At 42.4% G+C, this 26,401-nt stretch overlaps 1 protein-coding gene across 12 annotated transcripts in view; it reads left to right on the top strand.

Annotated features, from left to right (window-relative positions):
• Positions 1–26,401, top strand: part of KLF12 (KLF transcription factor 12) — a 254,133-nt gene that overhangs the window by 100,490 nt on the left and 127,242 nt on the right. For 10 of the 12 annotated variants that reach the window (XM_063335585.1, XM_063335567.1, XM_063335560.1 and 7 more), the window contains one exon: positions 473–562. The exons of 1 other annotated variant lie outside the window; for it this stretch is intronic. In XM_063335585.1, coding sequence (XP_063191655.1) covers positions 473–562 — 90 coding nt within the window. Of the gene's footprint in view, positions 1–472; positions 563–7,401; positions 7,624–26,401 lie in introns of those variants that run through there. One more of the 12 variants, XM_063335637.1, reaches the window with a different exon arrangement.

The raw sequence follows: 26,401 nt of genomic DNA, 5'->3' as shown, positions 1-26,401 counted from the left end.
TGTGTGTGTACAGACCTTCGCTATAACTCCTCTGAATTCAAGTGTGTGCTTTCTCTAGGAAATACAGAAGTACCAATGTTTTGATTGAAATCAAATATATCTTAAGTATGCTGCCAAAAACCTGAAGCTGTTTGACATCAATGCTCTTCTTTCCAGTTCCAAAGCAAGGAATTCATATACGTGCATCTGCGTGATTAATTTCAAATTAAAAAATCATAATTGGAGACAGTTTTCCCGTGTTGCTTACAAAGACTTAGTTCTCTTTTAAGGATAAGTGAAAGTATAACTTACTGTTTTAACAGAAGTAGTAACTTCGTAGCTACTCCTTGAAATTAATAATACATCTTTGCTAACTTTTATTTCCACTAAAAGAAACTTACTTGTTTCTACAATATCGTAGAACTAAACCAGTGAATTAAACCAAGTGTTTTTCATCACTTTTTTGATTAACCTTTTCCTTTATTTGCCTTAGGACATCAGCGCCTTTGAGAACAGAATGTTAATGCTTGATGGGATGCCGGCAGTCAGAGTCAAAACAGAGCTGCTGGAATCCGAGCAAGGGGTAAGCAGAGGTTTTTGTGCAACTTCACTCTGCAGCGCGATGGTGACCCTTCCAGAACTTCTCTGTGATTAGCTGTCCCTCTCATCGGAGTGTCGTTTTCTTCTCTATGTTTTTCTTCCATTTTTTACCGTTTTGGAGCTCATTGTCTTGGGAGACATAGCAGTGAGCATCTAGTCTCATCTGCTTGGGAGCACAAAACAAAACTCTGCAGAAGACTTACTGAAATTGTATGGGACAGATGAGATGCTGTTGGTGTAATTTTACGATTATAAAAAAAGGTGCGGTTTAAAAAAAAAAACCAGGAAACACTAATGGATTATGGTATAGCATCATATGCCTGAGAAGCCCGTGCATATGTTTGCTATTTTGCTGTCCCGGGATATTTGCCTTACTGTGGTTGTTTCGTCCTTTATATGCTTGTCCTACTCCGTTTTCTCTTTGGGCAAACCTTCTCCATTTGTTGTGGAATATGCTTATTTGTCATGATGGTAAGACAGTTAGAAACTTCAGATGGTTAAAGCTGGTCTCACGTCAGCTGGTGAATACAGGACAGGGATCATGAAGAGGATTTTGAATTTTTTGCAGAATGAGTGTTTGGCATCGCAGTGGTAGTTTTTAGGAAAACAGAAGATTGTGGTTTTGGACATATTAAGGGTATTTTCTTGCTTATGTGGTAATAATTACATCAGGGATTGTAGATTACTGTGAGGGGGCTTGTGTTTAATGGATTCTGTGTTATCACGAATCTTTATTTCCTTGTGTGCCTCTTCCGTTATCCCAAAGAATCCAAGCCACCTTACTGCTCTGGAGACAGATGTGTTCAACAAGCAGAGAGCCTAATAGAAGCAGCAATGCTATTGCTATGTAGGGATGGGCTTTTCCCTCCTTCTGGTAGTTGACTTTTTTCCTTCCTGCTATTTTCTCAATTATTTAACTGAGAATTTAAATGATATGGAAGACAGGGAATTAACTTTCAAGATGACTCTAATTTGAAAGACTTACAAGGAGATATCGGTTATTCAGGATGTTTTTGAGGCTTTAAATTTGAGAGGAAAAAAAACCACCTTGCGGTTTAATAGCGTTCTTGCTCATCTCTGCCTTCTTGAGAGCAAGTAGCCTCTGAAAATACTCCAATACAGCGTAGTTTGAGGGAAGATAAAAGTTGGACTATTGTACGAGCCATGATGTCGAAAAGACAGATCCATTAGAGGTAAACTTTAATACTTTCTGGATGCTTTGCATTATGCCTTTGTTTGTAACAAAACTTTATATTGTTCACAAGACAAATGTTTTATTGGTATTTGCCTTTGTCTAGTTTAAAATAAATTCCATGCATGATGCATATTGCTGGGTCCTTTATGAAGAATACTTCCTTTAGCAAAGTGTGATTTGATTCTGGAAGACATATTTGGTGTCTTAGGAACTGGAAGGAAATGAACAATTTATATAGCTTTTTAATTTCCTTAGGGTTTTTTTAATAAAATTTTAGGGACTTCTGTGTAAGCAGAAGATGATGTCATCTTTTTCTTTTCCAGTGACTGAGCTGTTGAACAAAGAGCTTGGTTTGATTTGGGATTTTATGCACTTTGGTACTAATTAAGTAGTGTCTGGTCAAGAGTCTCTGGCACCTTTATGACTCTTCATTAGGGAACAATCAATAAATACAAAATGAATTCTCCAGTTCACTAACAGAGGAGCGAGCCGTTAGGATGGCAATTTTCCAGCAAACGGCTTAAACTCCAAAGAGAAAGGTGGTTGAAACAGATGTTTAGCATGTGCTTCAGAGACTGTTTTGAATATGTAGATGTTGGTAGACATAACAGGGACAAGTGTTTGAAGGACGTGATTACCGAAAACAGCACATTGAGCTGTTTGGAAAGATGAATATCATAACTGGGAAATACAGAGTGGGAACTAAAGTGTGATCCAAGTAGTATGAATTTGAAATTGTGGTGTCTGTTTGTGCTATTATAGTGCCCGAAGTCCCTGGAGTTGCACCTCCATATGTGTATGCGTATACAGGGAGACATGATTTCTACTTTGAAAGTTTGCAAACTAAGACGGCCTTTCGAGTCTTCTGAAGGTAGTGGCCAAAGCTTCATCACCTAGGATGTACAACGCTAGACAAGACTAGGCAAACTTTTCCAAAACCTGTAGGAAGGGAGCTGGGGTTTTTGCTGTTCCTGCTTGGTATCTGCTATTGGCTTTAGCTTTGCTGCAAGGGCGAAAGTGAGACATGGTTCGAGGGTTATGAAAAGAAAGTTTCATCTGTGGTTAGGGCTGTCCTGAAGGTTGTGTCACTTGTGGAGGAGTGAAACCAACAGAGTCTGGAGCACCAGTGGCCCTTCACCGTGGTGGTGAGCGCTGAGCGATCAGACCAGAGTGCACTGGGTTGCCATACTTCCCTAATGAGGCTTTGTAGGAGCTGAGATGGTATCATCTGATCTTTTGCCTGAGAAGGGTTATGGGACCACTTTGAGTTGGCTCCTGTTAAGTCTGAGCCCAGTTTTCCCATCTTCTTGCTTTTAAAACCGATCATGGTGAAGAACCTCCCACAGCTACGCTAGTCGTTACCCGTTCTTTTTGTGAAAGCATGCACCTAATTTTTAATCTGAATTTATCTAGCATCAGCACTCAGCCCTTTCCAGTGGCAACAGAAAAATTCCCTTGTGGTGCTGTGTGATGATCTCGCTTAGCCCTTTTGGGGCCAGGCTGTACAATGTGTGCTGAAGCAAGGGGTGTTGCTCCTCAGGTTGCTGTTGCAGTGTGGGAGGCTGTCACATGTGGTAGCTAAGCAGCCCAGTCTTAGTGGGTCTTCTGTGTTAATGGTGATGGGTTTTCACAAGGCAATTGCTGCAAAACTTTATTGAAATCAAGATTAAATTAATTGTGGGTTCCAAGGATATGTGCCTACTTCTTGTGCGGATGTTGAACGCTTTCCTGCAGGGCATGTGAATGTGTCAGCCAGAAAGGGTGTCTTCTCAGTAGTTGTGCCTTGGTTAGTGGTCCTTTGTGGTTCATGACTTCCAAGGTGGGATGCACAGAAAGGACCTTGCTGGGGGAATGTGGATATTGTTTGGCCATGCATGCATGCAGTACTGTGTAGGACATCCATCCCACCATCTTCCCCGCTGTCCTGGCTCCTGCATTTTGGCCTGATGAGACGGCAGCCAGTAGAGTCTGGGTAGTGTCTGGTAGTCTGGGTTTGCACCCTGGGCAGTTGTTGGTGGAGGCAAGCGTGTTTGCTGGGGGGGGTGGCAGGCTGATGCTGGGTCAAAGCCCACTCCGGGTGTCCATGCACCTCGTCGCCTTCAAGTTCCTATGGTGTCCTGTGCTTTACTGCTGGAGGTGAGGCAAAGGTGCGGAGATTTTCTCAGGAGTCAGTCGCTTGGTGCCAGCGCTGAATTACTGGCAAAGAGCGGGGGCCAGAAGGAACCTCCATGATTCCGAGTTTGGCGCCAAGACCACAAGGAGGTGAGCGAAATGCCTACATCCCTGCTTTAGATGGGAATTGTCATAATGATGTTATGTGTACGATGCTGGCTTGGTGGATTAGTTCAGCAGATGACATGATCACCGCATTTGAGTCCATTTTTACTGCAAGGTTTCAATTTATTTCATAATTTGATGAGTTTAATGATTAAACAATATGTGTTTATCCTAGGACCTTATTAAAAGCCTTTTTTTGAAATCACATGTCTCCTTATAGTTTGTGAACTACTAACCCACCAACCTATTGACTTGAGCAGCAGAAAATACCACCACTTAGCAACCTTGGTAAAGTGAATGATGGTCATTGCAGTAACTTGACAACATAGAAATAAAAAGCTCAGAAAGAAGTAACATTCCCCTTCTTTTTACACCTACTCCACCAAAATGGAAGCACAATAGGAGGAAAAAGAAGATTTTATACAAACAATACCAGCTTTTAACCTTAAGTTGGTTCTTCACTTACCTTTTGTGGCATTTGGCTACAGTGAAATAGGCATCGTCTGGCCGTGTACATTTCATCAGGAATTCATCTTCCCTGAGCTGCCGTGGGTAGCCTGGTCTTCACCACGTGTTATCTCTTGACTACATGTGGTGGTGGTGGTAGTAGAAGTCACCCACGATGTAGATGAGAACCAGGACAAAGCAAATCATTGAGCCAAGACTAGCATTTTCTGCTGTATTTGGATACCAAGCCAGGCGGTCAATCCATTATATTCCCATGTTGCATTTGGTTTTCCTATTGGAGTCTCGGTCTTTTTGCAGGAGAGGTTAAGTATAATGTAAGGTTCTTCTCTACCATCTGTGCTTGACCTCCAGGATCTTTAACTTTCTTGTTAGGAGATGTTTTGTTTTGTTTTGTTTCACGATTCGTCTGTGTCTTGCACTGTGTTTGGGTGCTCTGTGTCCAAACCTGGGCTGACACCTCTGAAAAGTTTTTAAGAAGTATTCTTAAATAGCATCTCAGTCCTTACTCTGCAGAAGTGTTACGTATCTAGAGGAAGCAAAGGTGGATTTAAGATGCAATACAGCAGAAGAAGTAAGAGAACGAAGACAGTGTAGTCCAGCTGAAACTTTAGCGTAGCCACGAGAGAATGAAGCTATGTGAGCCTACTCCCACTGCAAACCAGCCCAACCTCTGGCTGAGGCCGAAAGGAAATTGGGGCTGATGCCTGTGTTTCAGCTGTGCCCCACACACCGGCTCCTTTGAGCCTGTGACTAGTGAGGAGGTGGGCAGGACTCAGGAGCTACAGCCTGCGTTGATGCAGTGAAGGAAAACCTTTACCAGCCTGGGTCTGAAAGGCACTGAGTTCAAGCTAGGTGACTGCGGGAGAACGGGATTTAGGCAGCCCGTAAGGGAGATGTGCCTTATGAGTTATAGGTTACTGGGCAAATTTGGAACAAAGAAATATTTACAAGGAAAATGGATTTTCTCTTTGCTTTGGAAAAAGTTAAAACAGTTCCGCTTTGTTTTATCATCGCCCATTTGGAATAGTTTAATGATTTCTAGAAGGCCATCAGCGTTAGCAAGAACAGATGCTTATTTTTCCAGTGAACTACTGTCTTTAATTTTGCACAGGAGATTTAATGCAGACTATTGTTTGAGGCTTCAAGAAGACACAGTGCTGCTTTAATGACTTTATCACAAATGAAAAAAAGGCATTACATAAAAGATATCGCATTGCCCTTTAACAAGGCTTCATTATTATCTCCCCTACTGTGGAACAGGAGCTAGCATTGCTAATAAATTGGTAGAATTACTTTAGAAACGTGAATTTGCTTATCATTTAATATCCTCCAGTGACCTACAGCTTTAGATCTTTTTCGTCTGCAGTAAAATCTTTGTATGTCAGTAACCAGCTTCAGAGAAGGACGTGAAGAAGGTGGTCCCTCCCCATGTAGGTGAAGGTGGGGTACTTCAGCAGGAAAAAATCTTCATTCCTTGGCTGTGCCAAAAACTATTTTGAAAAGTAATGCTCCTCATTCTAAAACTGTACAGAGGATGGATTAATTTAAATGGTAATACAGACTGGGCAGTGAATTTGTTTCTAGAACCTGGTAAATGTGTCTGACTTAGACATATGAAGTTACACTTCCTCAAGTATTTGTGGAGTTGGGCCATAAGCTTTTGTTAAAAGGAGCTATGAATGTGGGACTTATGTCCCACAGTTGATCTTCAAATACAGAGAATAATGGACCTCTAATTTTCATCAGCCTTTTTGTTTCCAAATCTGCAATCTCACCGATTCCTGTGCCTGCGTTTTGTCCCCTTAAATCATTATTTGAAGGTTATATATCTTATTCTGAATTCACCTCCTAATGCTGCTTGATACATCTCCATTCCCATGCCTTATTATGGTTGAATTGTGAAAAGAATGACCAAAATGACAAAACCCTTTAACAAGCCAATATTGTTCTCAGTGTCTTTTGTCTCCAGTCACATTATCTTGTCGTCTCATGTCTGAAGAATGCCATCCGTGCTTATGTTATTATATACATAAACATGTTCTACCTCAGCCTGGGTAATAGTGACAGAAATCTGTTTTATTTTCAAAGATTTCCAAAAATACCTCTTGAAATTCAGTTGAGAATAGTCTCAATAGAAAAGCTTACTCCTTGACTATATGGGGAACTGTTTTATGTTGATCCGTTCAGCTTATTGTGCGTTCTTTGTATTATGAAAAGAAAGAGCACTTCTAGTATTTGCTGTTGTAATTTATGAATCTCTGCTTCATGCAAATAATTCAATTCGGTTTTGTTTTCTGAATTACTTAATGTTTAGCATGACTGATTTGGGGAAACAATTGGCATATGGACAGTGCACTTGTATTGATCTCTTCTGCAAAGAAACTAGCCCTTCTTACTTTCTGTTGGTTTTCTTCGTCTTGAAATAGATGATACTTGAGGAATGTTAGAAACATAACTTGAGGTATTAGAAACACGGCTGATTTGATTCATTAATTGCTTTATGGTGTCATAAATACATCACATTCTTCAGAAGAAGATCAAGATCTGATCCCAAAGACCACTAAGGACATAACCTACAAGGCGTGATGCAAAGCCATGTGAGACGTACCTGAAGAGATACATCTGTATTCCCCGAGTTCTGCTGAAGGACATGCTTGCAACCCAGAAGGGTGCAAGACACATCCCAGAAGGGTGTACTACAGCTACAGCAGTTGGATTCACTAAGCCAAATGAAGCACCACAAGCTGATAAATACTGTGGGTGCTGTTTCATGTTAAGTGGAAGCTTGCATAAGGAATAAAAGGTAGCCAACTTCTACAACTTTGCTTTCAACCAGGCATTCCTGCTGTATCCATTGCCAGTGAGTGAATGACATCGGGGAGATCTGGGTCAACCGATCACTGATCCAAGAAAACCCAACCCAACAGGAGAAAGGGAATGGCTGTATACATCCTGCAGTCACACCATTAGGAAATCATGGATATCTTCTATCCTATGGAGAGGGGAAGGCTGGGAAGAAGACTGTGGGTGCTGCTATTGTCAAAGGCCTGTAGTGAGAACTTGAGATGACTTGAGACATCTGGGACCCAAACTACCTACTTTGGGTATGTCTCCTTGGCAAATACTGAGTATTTACAGTGTTGCACATGTTCCTTACTCCTTTTGAAGTCAGCCCTTATATAGAATAGAGAGCTAAGGGGCTTTTGCACCATGGTTGTATGTGCGGTTTATTTATTGGGATTTTTTTCCCCAGGGATCACATACAGAAGTGCAACAGAAAGGTAATAGATTTAAGACTAATAAGAAATGATAGCTTAAACAGCTCAGTCAGCACACTCGCTGTCACACTTGCCAGGCAGCCTTTTTGCCAAGTTAACAGAATTTACAGATCGAAAATGCAGGTGGGGTTGTAAGACGTATGAAGCTGTCTGAAATTCTCACGAAGAGAAGGATCCCACATCCTCTGAGATGTAATTTAGTGACCGTTGTCTGTCATTGCTTTCCTTTCCTAGGCAGTTAAGTTGGTTGTTAGAGAGCTCTTTAGGGACTGTAATCCTTATTCTCTCTGGTATCATTTGTTATAAGTATGGTAGGAACGGGGAGATTTTCGGTTGTGGGTGAGGGCTTCATTGCACTAGGCACTATACAAATAAAGTGCGGTCCCTGGATATCTTGGTTTAATTAGTCAGAAGTTGTTTAGACACTGCTTTAATGGGCATCTTTGGATAATAATGATCATGTGTATTAGGAATGTAGTAGCAAGTCTAAAAGGAGTGAAGCCAAGAAGGGTCTCTGCTCCAAACAGCTCGTGTTTAGCTAACAGTGCCATGCCAGAAAGGGGTTTCCCATATCTATAATGATAGAAGGGCAGGAAGAAGATGATTTCACTTACTAAAAAATTAGATTTTCTGAGGATGTAGATATTTTATCTGCAAGACTGGGAAGAGTTTCAAAGAGAATATGTGATACTAGCATAACTTAATATTGTTACAGTTCCATAGAAAAACAATAGTTACACAATATATTGTATGTTAAATACATAAATTGATAACAGTTTTTTGTGCTTATATGGACTGAAAAAATAATGTTGGCTTTGGGAGAAGGAAAGTCAACCCTTCGATTTGAGCATAGCGCTGAAGTGCATCGTGAGATTATGGTTTGGTTGCCTTCTCTCCCCAGTCAATTATTTCGTGAGCTCACCTTGAAGCTAGTCTGCTTCTTAGATGATGTATGACCTCTCAGCTTGCTCTGCTACCAGAGCTTATGATGGGAATCTCATGGAAGATTTATTCAGCTGAGAAACTCTAGCCATAAAGAAAAACAAGCATGGTACACACCAGCTGTATATCTGTTGGTTACTGTGAATTTCTAAATCCACATCTTGGGTTGAAAATTGTTTGAGATGTGAAAGGTTAACATTTCCTTTACTGTATTAAAAAATAGTTGAAAATGTAAAAAAAAGAGTAAGAAAAATTTTCAACCATCCAAATATCTGCACTTACATCATTCCGCCTGATAACCCTAGTTCCGATGACTGGTATGTGTGCTCCAAGTTCTGTTTCTTTTGGGAATCCAATATCCACAGCTTAACTGTAATTTTGATCTAGTTTGCAATCCTAATTGAGGAAGCAGCAAGGCATGGATTTTTGCTCTTTGTATCCTGACATAAAGGTATTAACGCTATAGTCACGGGAGCGCAGAGCGTGCCATGTATTGGCTGGTATACAGCACTGGAGCCTAAAATCATAGAATGGTTCATGTTGGAAGGGACCTTAAAGATCATCTAGTTCCAACCCCCCTGCCATGGGCAGGGACACCTCCCACGAGACCAGGCTGCTCAGAGCCCCGTCCAGCCTGGCCTTGAACACCGCCAGGGATGGGGCATCCACAACTTCCCTGGGCAGTCTGTGCCAGTGTCTCACCACCCTCACAGTAAAGAATTTCTTCCTGATGTCTAATCTAAATCTCCCCTCTTTCAGTTTAAAACTGTTACCCCTTGTCCTATCACTACACTCCCTCATAGAGTCCCTTTATATACTGTAAGGCTGCTACAAGGTCTCCCCGGAGCCTTCTCTTCTCCAGGCTGAACAACGCCAGCTCTCTCAGCCTGTCCTCATAGGAGAGGTGCACCAGCCCTCGGATCACCTTCGTGGCCCTCCTCTGGACCCGTTCCAACAGGTCCATGTCCTCCTTGTGTTGGGGACTCCAAAGCTGGACACAGTACTCCAGGTGGGGTCTCACGAGAGCGGAGTAAAATCCTCTTGCACTTCTGGATTGAAACTCAACACAGGTCTCTGTTTTTCCATGTCACAATGTAGTGCAATTCTAAGATACAGTAGTGTGAGTTTTAGACTTCATGCAAAACGATTATTGGCATCTAAAAAGCAGTTATGCTTCTGCTCTGGTGACTTACCTGGTAGGGCATCTGAAGTTTAATTCGGGTTGCAACTGCAGTGAAATTCAATAGGTTCCAAGTGAACGTAGTCCTTCTGTTCCTATGGAGAAACCGATGAAGGTGAGCTAGGTAATCTGTCTTTTATTAATAAGAAAGCTACCTTGAATTACCTCACGTTTACCTCCGCGTGTGATTATGTATATAGGTGGGTAGTGCAGACCTGCTGATGCACGGTAACTCCTTCATGGTTCAGAGTTCCTTATTTAAAATGTTTTCCGTTGAAAAGTCTCAGTGAAATAACTGTGAACCACAAAATCTTTAAATCATTTCACTAGGAGAAAAGTTAATCATTATATTTCATCTTCTTTTGCTTACCTGTGAATTTAATTGATTTTATTATTTTTTTTAATGGTCATTAGAGTAATCACTTTGTTATGGTGGTGTGTGTTTTGATCAACAGGGCACACTGCTATGAGAGAAATGGAAATGTCTGAGCTCTCGTCCTTTCCCTTTGTTTTGGCTCAGGGTGAAGTGAAATCTTTCTGTATTCCTGGTTCTCACTTGGATAATTGCTATACTTTATTTCTTTAAGGACACTGAGATACTTGAAATGAGAAGTATTGTGTAAGTGTGTGTTGTTACTATATTTTTATTATATACTGGCTAGCTTAAGAAAAAAATAAGCATAAGCCAATATAACTCAATAATTTAAAGTATCGCAGAACATTTCAGCAGCATGAGACAAAAGCCACTGTGTTATGATAGTACCAAAATTATTTTAATCTTTGTTGTTTGTTATGAGAAGGATTTACTTCTGGTTTTCACTTGTTTGCTGGTGTTCTCTTAGCTCTTCTATTTGAGGTTGACTTATAAATAGTCGTCTTAATGTATATTTTACTCTTGTTCTGTATCCTGCTGAGAAGTACTGAAAGAGCTGTATATTTTTTAGCATTATTGGCTTTTTTTCCTTATTTCTCCCTGTGGAGATGAACCCTTACATAAATTACTTTAAGGATCCTGTTTTCTTTATTTTATTTTTTTTTTAATTCTCTTTCTTCACCCCCCTCACCCCCTTTGTTTCACGCTGGGAGGCTGAGTATTTAATAAACTGTTATTTAGGGGCATCTGCTTTCACAGACATCCTTTTACAAATGTTGTTATTGCTTGGTTGCATCGCTTAATCACACCAGAAAATCATAGGAACCATGGGCAGAAAAAGCCAACAGCAATGAAAGGTGGTGTTCGTCCTCCCCTGCCTGCGCAGGTTGCTGCCTGTGCTTGCCATTGCCCGAGCACAGAGCTCAGGCAGATGAGGATGGCGAAGCCCATGGCAGCTCCATGCTGGCCACCCCTACGATGGAGTCCCAGCTCTTTGGGGTAGGCAGGGAGGAGGAGGAGAGGCGCCGGAGACACAACGGAGGGAGGATGGGCAGGTCTTCCCAAGTGAGACTTGTTCATGGAAAGGCTCTCCAGCCCTGCCTTCTCCCAAATGCCTCCACTCCCCTTGTTCCTTGAGGGAACACCAGCCACGTGAGTGCCACCCATGTCCCACCTCCGTAGGCTGCTGCAGCAGTGTTTGTGGCCTGTTTCCTACTTTCATAATTCACAGTAGAGATCAGTATTAACACCAAGGCACTGACTTAGGATTTGATCTTGATCTACGATGCTGTGTGTGGACCTTATGTCATTGCTGTAGGTGAGTTACTGGAAATTCCATAGCAGTCATGTCAGTTTGTCCTTGGAAGACAGCAGCATCACCCCCTCCTATCTGGATTACAGATATGCTGGGTTACATTTTTAATTCTGCAGGTGCCTTTCCACATAATTTACCACTTTCTTTGATAGTTTTCTGCCAGATAGATGTTTTGGATACAGCCTGGTTGTATTCTGACTGGTGGTATTCTGATAGCTCTCTAGTGCTGGGTGCTTGATGGCCGTAAATGTTTCCTTGTCCCCTTTTCTGGATTTCTCTGGTGGTTTTGCTCTTCTAATAGAATCATAGAATGGTTCATGTTGGAAGGGACCTTAAAGATCACCTAGTCCCCACCCCCCAGCCATGGGCAGGGACACCTCCCACTAGACTAGGTTGGTCAAAGGCCCATCCAGCCTGGCCTTGAACACTTCCAGGTGTGGGGCATCCACAGCTTCCCTGGGCAACCTGTTCCAGTGCCTCACCACCCTCATAGTGCAAAACTTCTTCCTGATGTCTAATTTGAATCTACCCTCTTCCAGTTTGAAGCCGTTACCCCTTGTCCTGTCACTACATGCCCTTGTAAAAAGTCCGTCTCCAGCCTTCTTGTAGACCCGCTTTAAGTACTGGAAGGCTGCTCTAAGTTCTCCCTGAAGCCTTCTCTTCTCCAGGCTGAACAACCCCAACTCTCTCAGCCTGTCTTCATAGGAGAGGTGCTCCAGCCCTTGGATCATCTTCGTGGCCCTCCTCTGGACTTGCTTCAACAGGTCCATGTCCTTGTGCTGAGGGCTCCAAAGCTGGATAATAATACTGAGTAGCTGTTTGTGAACAGGGAGGTGTAAACTGATAAAAGATTAATCATGAACTCCTGTTTTGCACTGTGGAACAGGGAATTCTTGGTGAGGAGCGACAGCTGTTGACTGAGGAAGTAAAGGTAGGATTGGGTACCATTAGCGATATCAAATGCTTCACCATGGGTGAAATCCATGCTGACTCTTCCCAGGCACCTTCTCCTCCTTCACAGCACCCAGAAGTCTGTTCCCAGAGGACTCGCTCCTTGACTTTTCCATGGACTGTGACTGATCTATAGTGCCCCAGATCGCCCTTTTGGACTTCTCTGAATAGGAGAATTTGCTTTCTTCTAGCTACCAGGGATCTCCCGTTGTTTCAAGAATCTTGCAAGCATGGTAGAGAAGGGTGCTGCAAAGACATTACTAGCTCTCTCAGCAGCTGTGGATGCAGCCAGATGGATCCCATGGGCTTGTGTAGGTTGAATCCTCTCAGGTAATCCGTGGGACTTGGTCCTCATTCATGTCTGGTGGTTCTGCTCCTTGAACCCTGACTCTAAGCATGAAGGCCGTGCTGGTGAAGGCTGATGCAGAGAAGACAATGGAGTACCTTGGCCTTATCAGTGTTTGCTGTCAGTAACTTACCTGCCCCATTTAGTCACAGACCCACATTTGCCTTGTCCAGCCTTTTACTTCTAACATACTGCTAGAAGCTTTTGTTGTTGCCTTTGATCTTCCCTGCAAATCTGAACTCCATCTGAGCTTTGGCTTTCCTGACACCATCCTTGCACGATATTTCGGTGTTCATACTTCATATGCTGTCCATGCTTGCTCCTCCTGCTGTACTTCCTTTTTGCACTGGAGCTCCATCACATGTTCCACATCTGCCAAACTGGTCTCTTGATACTTCTTGCTTTTCTGAGTAGCGGGGTGCAGTAGTCTTGCACTTTGTCCTTCAAGATCTTCCAGTTTTCCTGTGCTCTTTGGCCCTTTTAGAGCTACCTCCCATGGGATCCCACTTAGTTCCCTGAAAACTTCTGCTCTTTTATAGTCGAGGGTCTGGATCAATCTGACTAGGTCTCTGTCACTGTCTGTCTTTCCTCACTCTCCTCAGGGTTTTAACCTCCATTACTTAAAGGTCATTGCAGCAAAGCTACCACTGATTACCACGGCTCCACCCTGTTCTTCCTGCCACACAAACTTATTTCAGTTTTGTCCATATGGGACTGTATGAGAACACCAGAGCGACCACAGTGGATGAGATGAAAGGTCCTTCTTAGCTATACAATGGCAACTCATGGCACGTGCCTACAGAAAGCAGGCGGAAAAAGAATAGAAACTGAAACTGTTCCAGTTGACTTCTGAATAGTATTTTACAGAATAAACTAACGAAATCCAGAGTGGAAAGGCAGGTGTTACTTACCTCTGCTCTTGGAAAACAGTTCATTGTTTGGGTCATTGAAGCTTGAGTTTGTTTCCTTTGTTGCCATACATGTTCGTTTTCATGAGTGGATTTAGGCTGAAAGACTTGTTTGGAACGTGAAATACACTTAATTTTTTTCCTGAATAACCATTCAGAGTATAGATGGGATAAAGTGGCAATTTAAGACAGCTGTTAGCATAAAATAAATACGCATGTTGTTAGTATTGAATACACAAGCATAAATTTATTCCTGTTTTAAAATTCCATAAAAGCTTCTAGCCTACCCAAGAGTCCTCCTTGAGTTTCATCCCAATTTAAAAGTCTAGATGGGGACCTTACTGTTGTCAGAAAAGGATCAAATATTTATCAAAGGCTGAACAATAAAATAGCTGGCTTATCTATAAATTTGATAGTTTTACGTGGATTATGGAGAAACACTTGCAGCTTCCCATAAATTGATATTTGCAAGTTCCTGTCTGCAAACCCCAAGTTAAAAAGAAACAAACGGGGCTCAAAATAAAGTAAATCCAAGTCACATATGCCAGAGTATGAAATACCTGGTCCAGAGTGGAAAGCGTGCTGTGGGCTTGTTCTTGAAAGGTACTGAATATTCAGCATCCAGCAGAGAATATAAATACCGGCTTAGTTTTTAAGAACAGAAAGAGTTCTGTTACTTACTCATGGCACCGAACTGGGGCGAGGGTAGCATGCAGGAATCCTGAATCTATAAAAACTGCTACTATAATCCTTAGAAACACTGAGGGGCATAGAAGTCCTTAAAATAATTGGAAGAAATCAACTAGATGATAAAATTTCCTGGCTTTTTAAGGCAGGGTAATGTATTACATGTCAGGCGCGATGCTTGTTCTTAATTTTATTTTAACTCTACTATTAAACTAATCCCTTTCTAATCCATCCTACAACAAGAGAATTTTTTTTTATGAAGAATTGAATTTTAAATATTCTTCACGGACTAATTTTATTCTTATCAAATGGAAGGATGTTCTGAAATGTGTATGAGACAGGGTGAATTGTTGGTTGAGTACCCTGATTTTTTTAGTATGTTCCTTGATTCCATTCAAATGATTTGTAGAACTATATAATCTCTAAAAAGATAACGTGTTTTTTCTTGTTATCCAGTAGTTAATGTTGAGTGCAGACTACGTGAGCAAATGTGCTTTGGGCGCGTGCTATGCTAAAATAACTTGCTGTTGAAAATTTTGTGTGTAGTATCAGTAGACGGATTTGCCTTATTTCGAAAGGGCAAAATCTTTTTCTCCTGAAAAGTAATTTTTTTTTTTCATGTGAAAGATGCACGACATAGGTCGGTAACTGAGCCCTGACTGCTTCCCCTGTACATTTAGGAGTTGCTCTTTACGTTGAGCGTGTGTTCCTGAACCGCAGCTCAGTCCTGCAGAAGGCTTTCGCCAGAGAACAAGATGCCTGGGCGGGACTATGGATGCCAGACGCAATTTAATTAAAAGCCAGTGTGAAGGAGGAGGGTATGGATGGTAATGGCGGGAAGGGGTGAAGAGGGATGGGTGATGCTCGCAGTCCTTGGGAGCTGAAAGGAGGCTCAGGGATAGAAACTCAGGGTGGGAATATGTTGCCATGCCAACCAAGTAATTTCTGTAACAGGAGGAAACTGGTAATGAATAACTACTGAGTGGGGATTTTAAGAGAAAAATACACCCTGTGAAAAAGGAAAAGGTTGTATTTTTGATAATTGACCTTCGCCGTCCCCATGTGAAATCCTGCACAGGGAATCTCTTCATGGGACATGGGAGCGTCCGGCTGCCCCGTACCAGACCCTGCTGTGCCCATCTGCTGACCTGGGAAGCGCTCGCCCGCGGTGTGGTGATGGGTGGCAGTGCCCACCCCGCAGCCACAGCCCGACCAGAGCCCTGCGGAGATCGTTCCTTGAGCAGCTGCGAAAGACAGATGAGGATTTCACAAATCTGTCTTCCCCAGTAACTGCTTTGAGTCTTCTCTTTAAATCACTGACTGGCACATTTACGTTTTGTCTTCCGCGCCTCTTCTAACACATGTGAAAACACTGAGGAGAAGAACTTTTAATGCTGGCATTTCTTACAAACACTTATTTCTAAACCCTTATTAGGCACGTGTCCTGGAAGTTGAATGTGTGCTATTTGCGTTTGGTCTGTAGCTCTGTAAAACCTTCTGACTTTAAAAATGGACGGAAAAAAGGAAGGAAGTCAGTGAAGACTTGTGCTGAGGGCTCCAGAGCTGGACACAGTACTCCAGGTGGGGTCTCACCAGAGCAGAGGAGCAGAATCACCTCCCTCGACCTGCTGGCCACTCTTCTTTGATGCAGCCCAGGATACACTTGGCTTTCTGGGCTGTGAGCGCACATTGTTGGCTCATGTCCAGCTTTTCACCCACCAGTACCCCCCAGTCCTTCTCCTCAGGGCTGCTCTCAATCCCTTCATTGATACCAGGGGTTGCCCTGACCCAGGTGCAGGACCCTACCTGTGGCCCTGTTGAACCTCATGAAGTTCACGTGAGCTCACATCTCGAGCCTGTCCACATCCGTCTGGATGGCATCCTGTCCCTCAGGCTTGTCAACCGCACCACTCAGCTTGGTGTCATCCTCTGCTTGTGCTCCTCTGTTGCCTTGTTTCAACTTCCCTGCTCCTTCTGTTGTTTCTCTTGCAGACACGCATACCTCAGGGCAGCAGCTAACAAGATTCTTCCACCTGTCTGTGCTGATGTTTTAAATGATGGCCTCTGCTTTTTCTGGCGTTGCTTTAGCAAACTGGCTGAACATAAGAGTGTGGTGGCTTCTCTAGACTTGCGCTACCAGAAAGGCAGGATGAGCGCTCACCAGGCTTAACAAGATTTAATATTCCTTGCGGTAATGATCTTACCATTAGTTGTAGCGGAGGCTAGGTCAGGCATTGTGAGGGGTTGTCCCATTCTTTTGCTTTTCTCACCCCCTCCTTTCCCTGACTCCTCAACCGCGATCCCTGAGCTGATGCTGGTACCTGTGGGATCACTCGGTGAGCCAGTTCAGTTTGCCAGTCTGGCATAAAAGTAACCTGGAGAAAAAAAAAATGGCGTTAATTTTGGCTTTCTGAGGGGTCAAGCAAATACCAAAGCAGACTGGAAGCAGAAGGGGCGTGCAGGGAAGGGGAAGAGTGGCAATAAATGCTTGGATATATGCTACCTTAACTCGTAAGTCATGCTTTTAGTCATGCCCCGTGGATGGAACGTGCGGTTTAGGCTTCGCCGTGGAGTTTGCAGGTGCTAAACAACTGAATAAGGCAGGCATCTTGGCTGCAGCCAAGGAGGGCTAAGTGACGTTACATGAAGTAACCGATACAGAGATTTCCCTCCAACCCTGTTTTTTCCTGATGGAATCTGTTGTTGAGGGGTGTTTTTTTGTTGTTCTGTTTTTAAAGCTGTTTTCTGAGTATGAGGGATCGCGGATGCAAAAGAATGGCGGTTTTCAAACACCAGGGAGAGCTATGGCTGAGGCTCAGCCTTTATCACGCCCCTGCATAGCCTGCGCTGGGTCAGGTAATGGAGCACATCAACCTTTTGAGCCACGCAAGGACTTGCAGAATCAAGGCCTTTCTTTACGAGGGCGATGTATCTGCATGCTAAAATCTTGGGAGCACATCATGCAAGGGGGGGAAAAAAAAAAAAAAAAAAAAGAAAAAAAAAAAAGGTGCAGCGACACGGATCTGTTAAGATTTATTGCATCATTATCTCACATGAAACAGTAAGATCGTCCTGGCATGACTGAGTAAAAACAATGGTGTGAGGGTATCATCATTTATTTTGACGCCCTGCTGATCACCCCGAGACATTTCTGGGAGCCAAGGCATCCTCAGCAGCGAGGTCTGTTGTTTCACATAGTTTCAAAGATAGTAATTTCAAGGAGGGAAGCTTGGTAGGCACGATGTTTCCTTCTTCAGTATATTCTATAGATGGGATGTGTTCGTCCATGAGCTAGTGAAACTCTGTAAGTGGGAGCGGCTTCTCCTCCGGGCTTCTGTTTGCTCCTATAAAACCTGACAGAAAAGCCCCTGAGCAGGTGATTTGCAAGTTTACACTGAAGAAACATAAAGACCAACCCCTTTCCTTACAGACCTGGAGGGAAAAAGAAACTCCACGCTATATATTCCTTCTCTTCTGAGTGTAACAAACCAGCAGTTACCACTGTCTGCAGGAGCAACAGGAGACTGCACAGCTCAAGCTCAGAATACATCTTATGACATAATTCTGTTTGGTTATAGGTTTATTCTTTTTATATGTAGGATTATTTTTATTATATGTATTGTTATATTTTTATATTATTATAATATTGTTAGGGGTTATTATAATAGGATTATTTTAATTATATTTTTATTATATGCACAGTCATAGGATTATTTTTTTGGCATTATTAATGATTAATAATAGAGTGTTAATGTGTTCTTAACGTGTATCCTAAGAAAGGAACTTGATGACGCTCCTCATTTTTGTATGAGGAGCTTCATAACCTGGAAGTGATGCATCAGACATGAAATTGTGATGTTTTAACTTGGGTACAGCCTAGTGCCAGTGGAGTGGCTTAAATAGGAAGGTCATTAGCTGATAGCAGGAGGTAGTTGATTGGATCAGCTTTTAAAAATTAGTGGTCAATGCGGATAATACTGTTATTGGTTGGACATTGTTCCTGTTTCATACAGCATAAGGATTTTAAAGCATTTGCAGCATCCAGGGTTTTCAGTGTGAGCTTCAGTGTGCATAAGACTGTTCCCATTATACATTTCTTGTTCCCAATATTTCATCTGTAGCATGTTGGTGTGTTTCTACAGACATTTCTTAAAATCCACTTATCAATTTACTCTAGGCGAAAAGAGCCTAAACTGAAGCTTTCCAAAAAAACCCTCTTCGTATGAGATACAGATAAATGTATTCATTATGGTCCAGCTTCGGATAAAGGCTCAGTCTAATTTTGAATTCAGAGCGTGTCTCCTCCCAAGTAAATCATTTAATTCACTGCTACCCACCACTTCAAGCCTGACCTTGAGGAAGTAAAAGAACTTCTCATCATTCTCATAAGCTCAGAGGGGAAAGAAAAAATAAGGTTGGGCTCTTCTGGGCCAAGGAAAGCACTCTTGTCACAAATGCCGTGAACATCTTAATCTGGTCAGTTTTTGGCTGGAGAACCTTATCTGAGTTGAGTTGTCAGGGAAGAATGTATGGAGGAGAGTTTATCTGGGCTAACCAGCCTGTAAGTCAGTAAAGAATTCATAGTTCGAAAACAACTGTTTCCGCTGTGCCCTGATAAGAACAAGAACCTGTGCCTTTTGCAAAATACAGGTATTTGTTTTGTTGCTCTTTTTGGGGGGGGTGAGCTGAGCGCTGCAGTAGATGACGTTCAAATGAACTTTGTGTCACCAATAGAAAAATTAGCTTTACATCTAATTTGTACAGTCTCATCTTCACCGTGTTGTACTGACCCCTGTGTCATGTCTCCTCAGCCTGAAAATAAAAACGTGCTCAAAATGGAGCCATCAGCCCTGTGGATTTCACTACGGTTCTTAAATCCAAGTACAGTTCTTGTCTCTTAACACTTCAGCCCCAGAATAAATGCTCTGCAGATCTGTTACCCTTGGTTGGCGCCTTGGGTGACTTCAACGGCAGGGTATTGGATGGCCTTATTGGAAAGTAGTGGGACAGATGGTGAGCCTGAGGGTGTACCTTGGTCTCCAAAGTTGCTGTTGCTGTGTGATAATGGCCAAATCCTCAGCCCCTGGAAAAGCCTCACCTTCAGCCTGTGGAAGCTGAGAGGTGTGAGCCCTGCCCTCGCGCTGCTGGAAGCTCAGGGTAACTGGGGAAAAATACAAACCTGTATGGAAGGACATTCATCTCATGATGTTCCTTCGTCTCATACTTGTGTTTATCAAACTGTCTCTTTCACGGTTTTGTTATTGGGAACACGACAAAGTAGATGCTTCACAACCTTTTGGCTAGGTTTGTATCCAAATGGCATCCGACGGAGTACGCGGCGTGACATTGTGAGTGGTAATATCCACAAAGGAGCTAAATTGGCACTTAACAAAAAAACCCAACCCAAAACCTTCGTTATGTGGGCATGTGGTGAAACATACTGTGCATTAAAGCAGTTCATGGTCGAAGTCTGGTTGCGTGGAGCGAGGTGGTAGCCGTAGCAGGCTGATTTATTCAGAACCACCGTAACCACCACAGCAAGTGAAGCCGAAGGCCCATTCGGCCACGTGCTCCAGCAGCGTCTCTGACAGGTGAGGGTAACAGGGAAGATGAAAAAAGTCCGTGTCGTGTGATCCTTCCTTGGACGTAACTTTGATCAGTCAGCAATTTTTAGGTGATTTTAAGCCTGTTGCTGTACTTGGACCATTGTGTTTAATAGCCACTAATGAACTCTTCCCAGTGGAACTTTTTAACCCATCTTTTAATTCATTTATGCTTCTGGTCTCCAGAATACCTGTAGCAATGGGGTGGTAATTGTAGTTGTTAGGTGAAAAACTACTTATTTTCAGTTATAACTGTTGTCTGCCAATTGCGCTTTTTCTTACGTTGTGAGGAACAGTTTCCATGTCAATCGGGATTTTGGTATTTATCATAGGACTTCAGTCATCATTTTCCAAAAACAAAGTGTATTATCTGCTTTATCCTTGAATGTTTATTTCTCAGATCATCCTTATAGCCTTTTTTTGTACTTTTTTTTCAGTGCTAACGTACCTTTTTAAATAACAGATGCAGGATTCTTCCGCAGTAAGTTAGGTATTTAAATGTTAAACAGCAGTGTCTGTGCTCATCATCCTGCGCCTCTCAGACAGGCATGACAAATTGTCCCCCGGCCCCCAGATTTTTCTCTACTGGGTAGAATGGGTGCATGGGTGACCAGCACAGATTAAGGTGTCAAATAAGCATCTGAAGCCTGGAGGAGGTGAGTCCCACGGGGGGGAACCAGAGCTACGTGGTGCATGTTGGAGTCGTTCAGTTGTGCGGAGGCATTTTCTGTTTTGCTCCCTCCCTGCATAATCCTCGCGTGTGATAACTTGCCCGAACACGGTTGAGCTGATGTTCTCAGACAAGTGTTCGCAGTAGCTTCAAGGTCTCTTGAGACATTTGTGTTGTCACTCATTATACATGTAAGATACAGATTTACAATGAGCTTTCATGCTTTCGTTTGCTGTTGGCTTAAAGCAAAAACGTTACCTAAGCCTCCCCTCAGCCCCTGCCCAAAACAGGAAGGCGATTTCATCAAAGTCCTCAATGTAAGTGAAGTTCATTTATTGAAAGATAGGAGGTCTTTACCACTTTGCCCATGTCTATCTTCTTGTAGCATTTAAAGGAATGTGTTACACATCTTACTCCATAACCTTCTTTAAGGAAATGTCTTGTTTCCCCACGAGAGCTACTGTAATACAACCCATTACCACCAGAACAGCTACATTTACATTGCAGCCAGTTTACAGGTCATCATTGTGTATGCGCACAGTAAAGGTTAGTTTTCCCACATGCATTACGTGTTATTGCCTTGTCACTCAGTATTGCAAGTTCGTTCTGCAAGTCTTCGTAGATGGAGATCTGATATATCGAATGTAAGAAAAGTCTCTGAAACGTGACTTAAAAAATGGAAGTGCCATATGTTAAGTGTTCTTTAAAGGCCCAAGAATACCACATATTAAATAACATGACCTTTTGTGGCAGTCTCTTGATTTAATTAGCATCGGTCTTCTCACTTATGCAACTGCTGTATGTCAAGTGGCAAGTTCTTTCTCAGCACTGCGCTGCTCTGCGAAGCCTTCTTGCTTTCTTTGGCGCTTTCTTTGTGCACATCGTGCTTCGGCCGCTACCTAGTTCCACTTTTTTCATTGATTCGGGGTTTGATTAGATGGAAAGTATATTTAAAAAAAAACAAAACAAAAACATTTTCAATGTTTACTTTGAAATGTAAAAAAAAAAAAAATATCTCAGAAATCGCAGGATTATATGTTTTGTATATGGAAAGTGCTAATGGAATTATCGGTTAATTCTTTAAATAGGTGCGTGGTTCTTCGCAGATACGTTGTTTGCGAAGCCAGTGACGCTGCCAGAGATCGTATGCTGGACAGCTAAATGCTGCTAGATTGTTTGTCGTTATCTCATTGTTCTTAATTGGAACTGTATTGAACTTAGGATCTGCAGAGATCTTCGTTTTTCTCTTTTAATTAAAAAATAATACTACTTGTTCTGACCTGCTTGTTGTGCCTGCTGTTCATCAGGGATCCTTTGTATTTAATGCAGCTTAAACTAAGCCTAGTGATTGACTTTCCACTGTCATTTGGCTGTTTGTCTTTAACTTCTTCAGCTTCTGAAGTGTAGAGGGGGAGGATGCTCAGTGCCTGTCTCCATCATCCTCCTTTTCTTCCACCTGCAGTTTGTCATTGGCGTTATTGCCCCATCTGCTTTGGGTACCTTTAGTTTGGTGGGCGTGTTTTTAACATCCATGGAGCCTCACCCCTGTGGGACTTTCATGTCAGGAGGGGGGGGGATTTCTAGAGAGGAAGGTTGGCAGGACAAGTAGCGCAGTTCTTCTGTGCCCTGCTGGGAACAGAAGTGGAGCTCACGAAGTCAGAGTCCTCCAACACCGTAGGGTCTCAGCGTCACACAGGGTTGGGGCCTGGCTGGTGGGTCTGTACAGCAGTGGGGAATTCCGTAAACCTTGAACTCAGATTGTGTCTTCTACGACATGATTGAGAAAGTTTTAATATTACTTAAAGTGGCTGAGTGGCGCCTTCCAAATGAAGCAGAGCATCAAGCAGTCATTGGTGACAGTGGAATAACAAGTACGACCCGATGCCTCATTCACTGGTGGCCATCATGAGCGCTGAACAAATGGAGAGCTTTGTACAGGTGGTAGTGTGCGATCACGTAAATTAAACACCCAGGAAAACACTTCAGGGACAGTGGCACAACAAGTCGTCCATGCGTGATCCTGCTGATCCCAGTGGGATTACTGATGGAAGGTGCCACCACTGAATGTGTCACCACTGAATGTGAGTTGATTATACAGGGCTCCAACCGTCCAGACAGATGTCACTGTCCTTACCTTTTTGCGTTGCCCTCAGGCCCCCGCTTCATTTCATTGTCACTGTCCCAAGCCAGTACTGCTGCCGGCACGCAGCATCTTCCTTCCTTGTCTTCTTGCCTGCACGTGGTTGACCCCAAGCTCCTTCCCATCACCAAGAGAAGCGTTTCTAGTGCATCAAACTGAGGAACTTATAGGCAATAAAAATTAATCCTTTTGCAGGGGGGAAGAGGTTATTTTCAACCTGCTGCTTCTTTGGTGCCACTGTGCAAGTCCCTGTGGCAGCATGAGGGAGGCGGCGAGTTGGGGACAGGAAGAAAGTGGGATTGCTGCTTCTCCTAACATCAGGGTTTGATGTCCAATTACACTGACCGTGGCGGGGGGTGGTGTAGAGCAAATGCTGCTCTAGAAAAACCAAGGTGACAAGTCAGTTCCTTAGCTGTGGTGCTGCCTGCTCGGTACTGACGCTCGCTGGGCCACTTGTTATTATGTGGATTTTGTCCACTGTGCAGCCCTGTTCTCAAGTATTTCTGATTTTGCCATTTGCTTAAAAACACATCCCTATGCTTATTAAAAGAGTAATTTTTGGTTTATTTGTTGGAGGGAATAAGATCAAGCAGAGACAAAACAGAGATTGAAAGAAAGTTGTGAGGAAGAACAGGGAAAAATCAACTTCAGATGTTTTAAATTGTTGACTGAACTTAACGTTACTTCTGAGCAATAATCAGAGGTTTTCTGGGCGCCCTGGGAGGATTTCTGTGGACTTTTGTTTGAGGCAGCAGTGCAGAAATAGATCCTAAATCAATGTTCACGCTCTGGACTGTCTGATAAAAATCTTTTTTTCCTGTTTTTTTTTTCTTTGTTCATTTTGCAGTTATAAGGTATTAGAAAAATACGGAAAATACTTTTATAGAAAATAATTCTGTTATGATTTTCTTTATCTGAGCACCTCCACTAACAGCCTTTTCACTAGCAGATGCAATTCATCCCAGGTAAGCACCAGCAGCCTTAGTTTTATGTTTCCTGGCATTCTCTTAAATTCTATTTTTTGTGCGTTTCAAATTATGTATCGGGTTCCTGCTTAAGACATTGCCTGTACTTCTTTGGACAGCAATCTTAATGATCAACTTCAAAAGTCTGTCACCAAATACTTGTTGAAGATATTTAGCGTCACAGTTCAGGCCAGTAGGGAAAACTCTTCTGATTGATTTTCTGTTTAAAAGTTATTGACAGTATGAAATATTGTCAGAGTGAGGAACATTTTCAATTATGTCCTATTTAATTCTAGAGAAGCAGTCAAAATGTCATAGTTAATTATGAAAAATCTAATTTTCAAGCTTGGATCCCTTACCCTTCTTGCGACCAATGGTTCACATCTTAGCAGAGGTTAATTTCTTTCTTCATTTATATGAAATGAGTAAATTGAATGCCATGCACTTGGCTGTGTGGGTGTGTTTTGGATGAGATCTTAAAAACTGAGATCCTGTTTATTCTGTGTGGGTGTTAAAGATCTCACTGTTACGCTATACGCTGTTTGCAAGTTGCTTAATACCTTCTACCCTTTGAGAGGACTGCATTTCAGCAGCGTTGTGTGTACATAGCTGCAAAATGTTTTGGGGTCCTCCAAAGCAAAAGGTCCTCCATGTGAGAGTGTCTGTTGCACGCATTTATTGTGCCTATCGCTGTAGCCTTTTACATCGTTTGTTACTGTTGTTTATTGCGTTCATGATTATGGCTGCATTGATCAGTCTCAAAAAGTAGTAATCTGTTTAATATTTTGAGCTGGCACGGCACGACTTAAGTTTCATCCAGGCTTTTACAACAATACGAACAAAATTTAGTCGTGAACTACTCAATGGCCTTCAGAAAGTGCAGCGGTGGTTGTGGAGCTCAGTTTCTTGCTGGGAGCCCTGACTTACCCCAGTTACTGGTGGAAGCTGAAAATGTTCAGGACCTCGTGGAATAAAATCCATGCAACGTCAGGGAAGTATTCAGTTTGGCTGGAAGTCCAGGAATTTGCCCTTGTCTGTAGCATTTGTGATTCCTTGTTCTTTGGAATCCCTCAAAGTCAGACGTAATATCATTTATAATAATCTGATTGGGGTGATTTAGTACATAATTTGTACTAATACCCAAAGAAAAGCATAATAATAGGTTAATATGGAGGTAATGTGTGGAGCTAAAGACAGCTTGGCCTGAAGATATTTCCATGGCAACCGCAGGGTCCCTACAGATGTCTTCCTTCTAAACTTGATGCTGTTTATTAAAGGCTGTCTGTCGTACAATCTGTAATTATCATTAGGTAAAGAAAGGTTGTGGACGTGGGTGGACTGCTTGGCTGATGCTCTCTGACTGATTTGTTTAGCGCAGCTTTGAAATAGAGTTACAAAAGAATATTAAAAACCTGAGATCATTTAGCTGTTTCTCTCTGCAGGTGAGCTGAGACTGTTGGCTAATAAGAGTGAAGTGTCTGAACCACAGTATGGGGGGCATAGGGAGAAATGTTTTCAAACTCGTTCGGCACAATGACTATTAAAGATAAAAGAACATCAAAACCATGCTGGACAAATTCAAAAATGCAGAGCTACAGATAGCAAGGGAGGTAATGCACGATAAAGTTTTGTAAATAGCAAAAAGCTTCTGTAAGTAGAGGGAGACAAAGGAAATTACAAGCCTTATCTAAAGGAGAAGATGAGAAAATAATGGATGACAGAAGAAGTTGGAATACGGATCGACCTTTCTTGCTTCTGTCTGTACAAAGAAGGTTAATTGGGATCAGCTGCTTAGCATGGTTGAAGCTAACCACAAGGTGGTAGAAGCACAGGGCAGAAAAAGGGAAGAAGAGGTTAAAAGAACGCTTTTATGAGTTAGATGCGTTCACGTTTGTAAGCTTAGGGTGGAGTTTATTCCAATCTACCCAAGCAGCTAATTGAAGCAGTTTCAAATCCATGGGCAATTCCCGTGTAAAAACCATAAAGGACAGGTGAGATCCCATAAGAGGGCACATAGAGAGTATGCTCTTAAAACAGAGAAACAAGGAAGATCTTGGAATTGCAGACTGGTCAGCCAAATTTGGTACCATGAAAGATGCTCAAACACATAACTCTTCAAAAGCAAGCGGCCATGAGTAAGTGTAAGCTGGAAGTTTTAAGACAGTTTTGTAATAGAGCACATAGATTTTAAGTCTCCTAGTTACAGCACTGAGGATAAAAACAAATGGAATGATGGAATACAGTGAGCTTGTGAAATGAATTTTATGAAGTGATTGCTTGAGAGAAAAAATGATTTGATGACACTGAAGCTCAGCTGGGATGGAGGAGCAGTCCCATGTGTTCCTCCTCGATTTCAGTAAGGCTTTGGTTGGAGTCATATATGACATCTCAGAAACAATCTGGAGATTTACAGTGTATATAAGATGATTGCTATGTGGAGGACCGCAAACACACAGAGTAAACGGTGATGATAGCCTGTCTGGCAGAAGGATATATCTAGTGGGGTTATCAACTTGTGGATGGC

This window comes from Chroicocephalus ridibundus, chromosome 1 (genome assembly GCF_963924245.1).
Source record: "Chroicocephalus ridibundus chromosome 1, bChrRid1.1, whole genome shotgun sequence".
Classification (NCBI taxonomy): Eukaryota; Metazoa; Chordata; class Aves; order Charadriiformes; family Laridae; genus Chroicocephalus; species Chroicocephalus ridibundus.
Note: the sequence above shows the minus strand (reverse complement) of the source record. Positions and strands in the feature narration are given on the sequence as shown.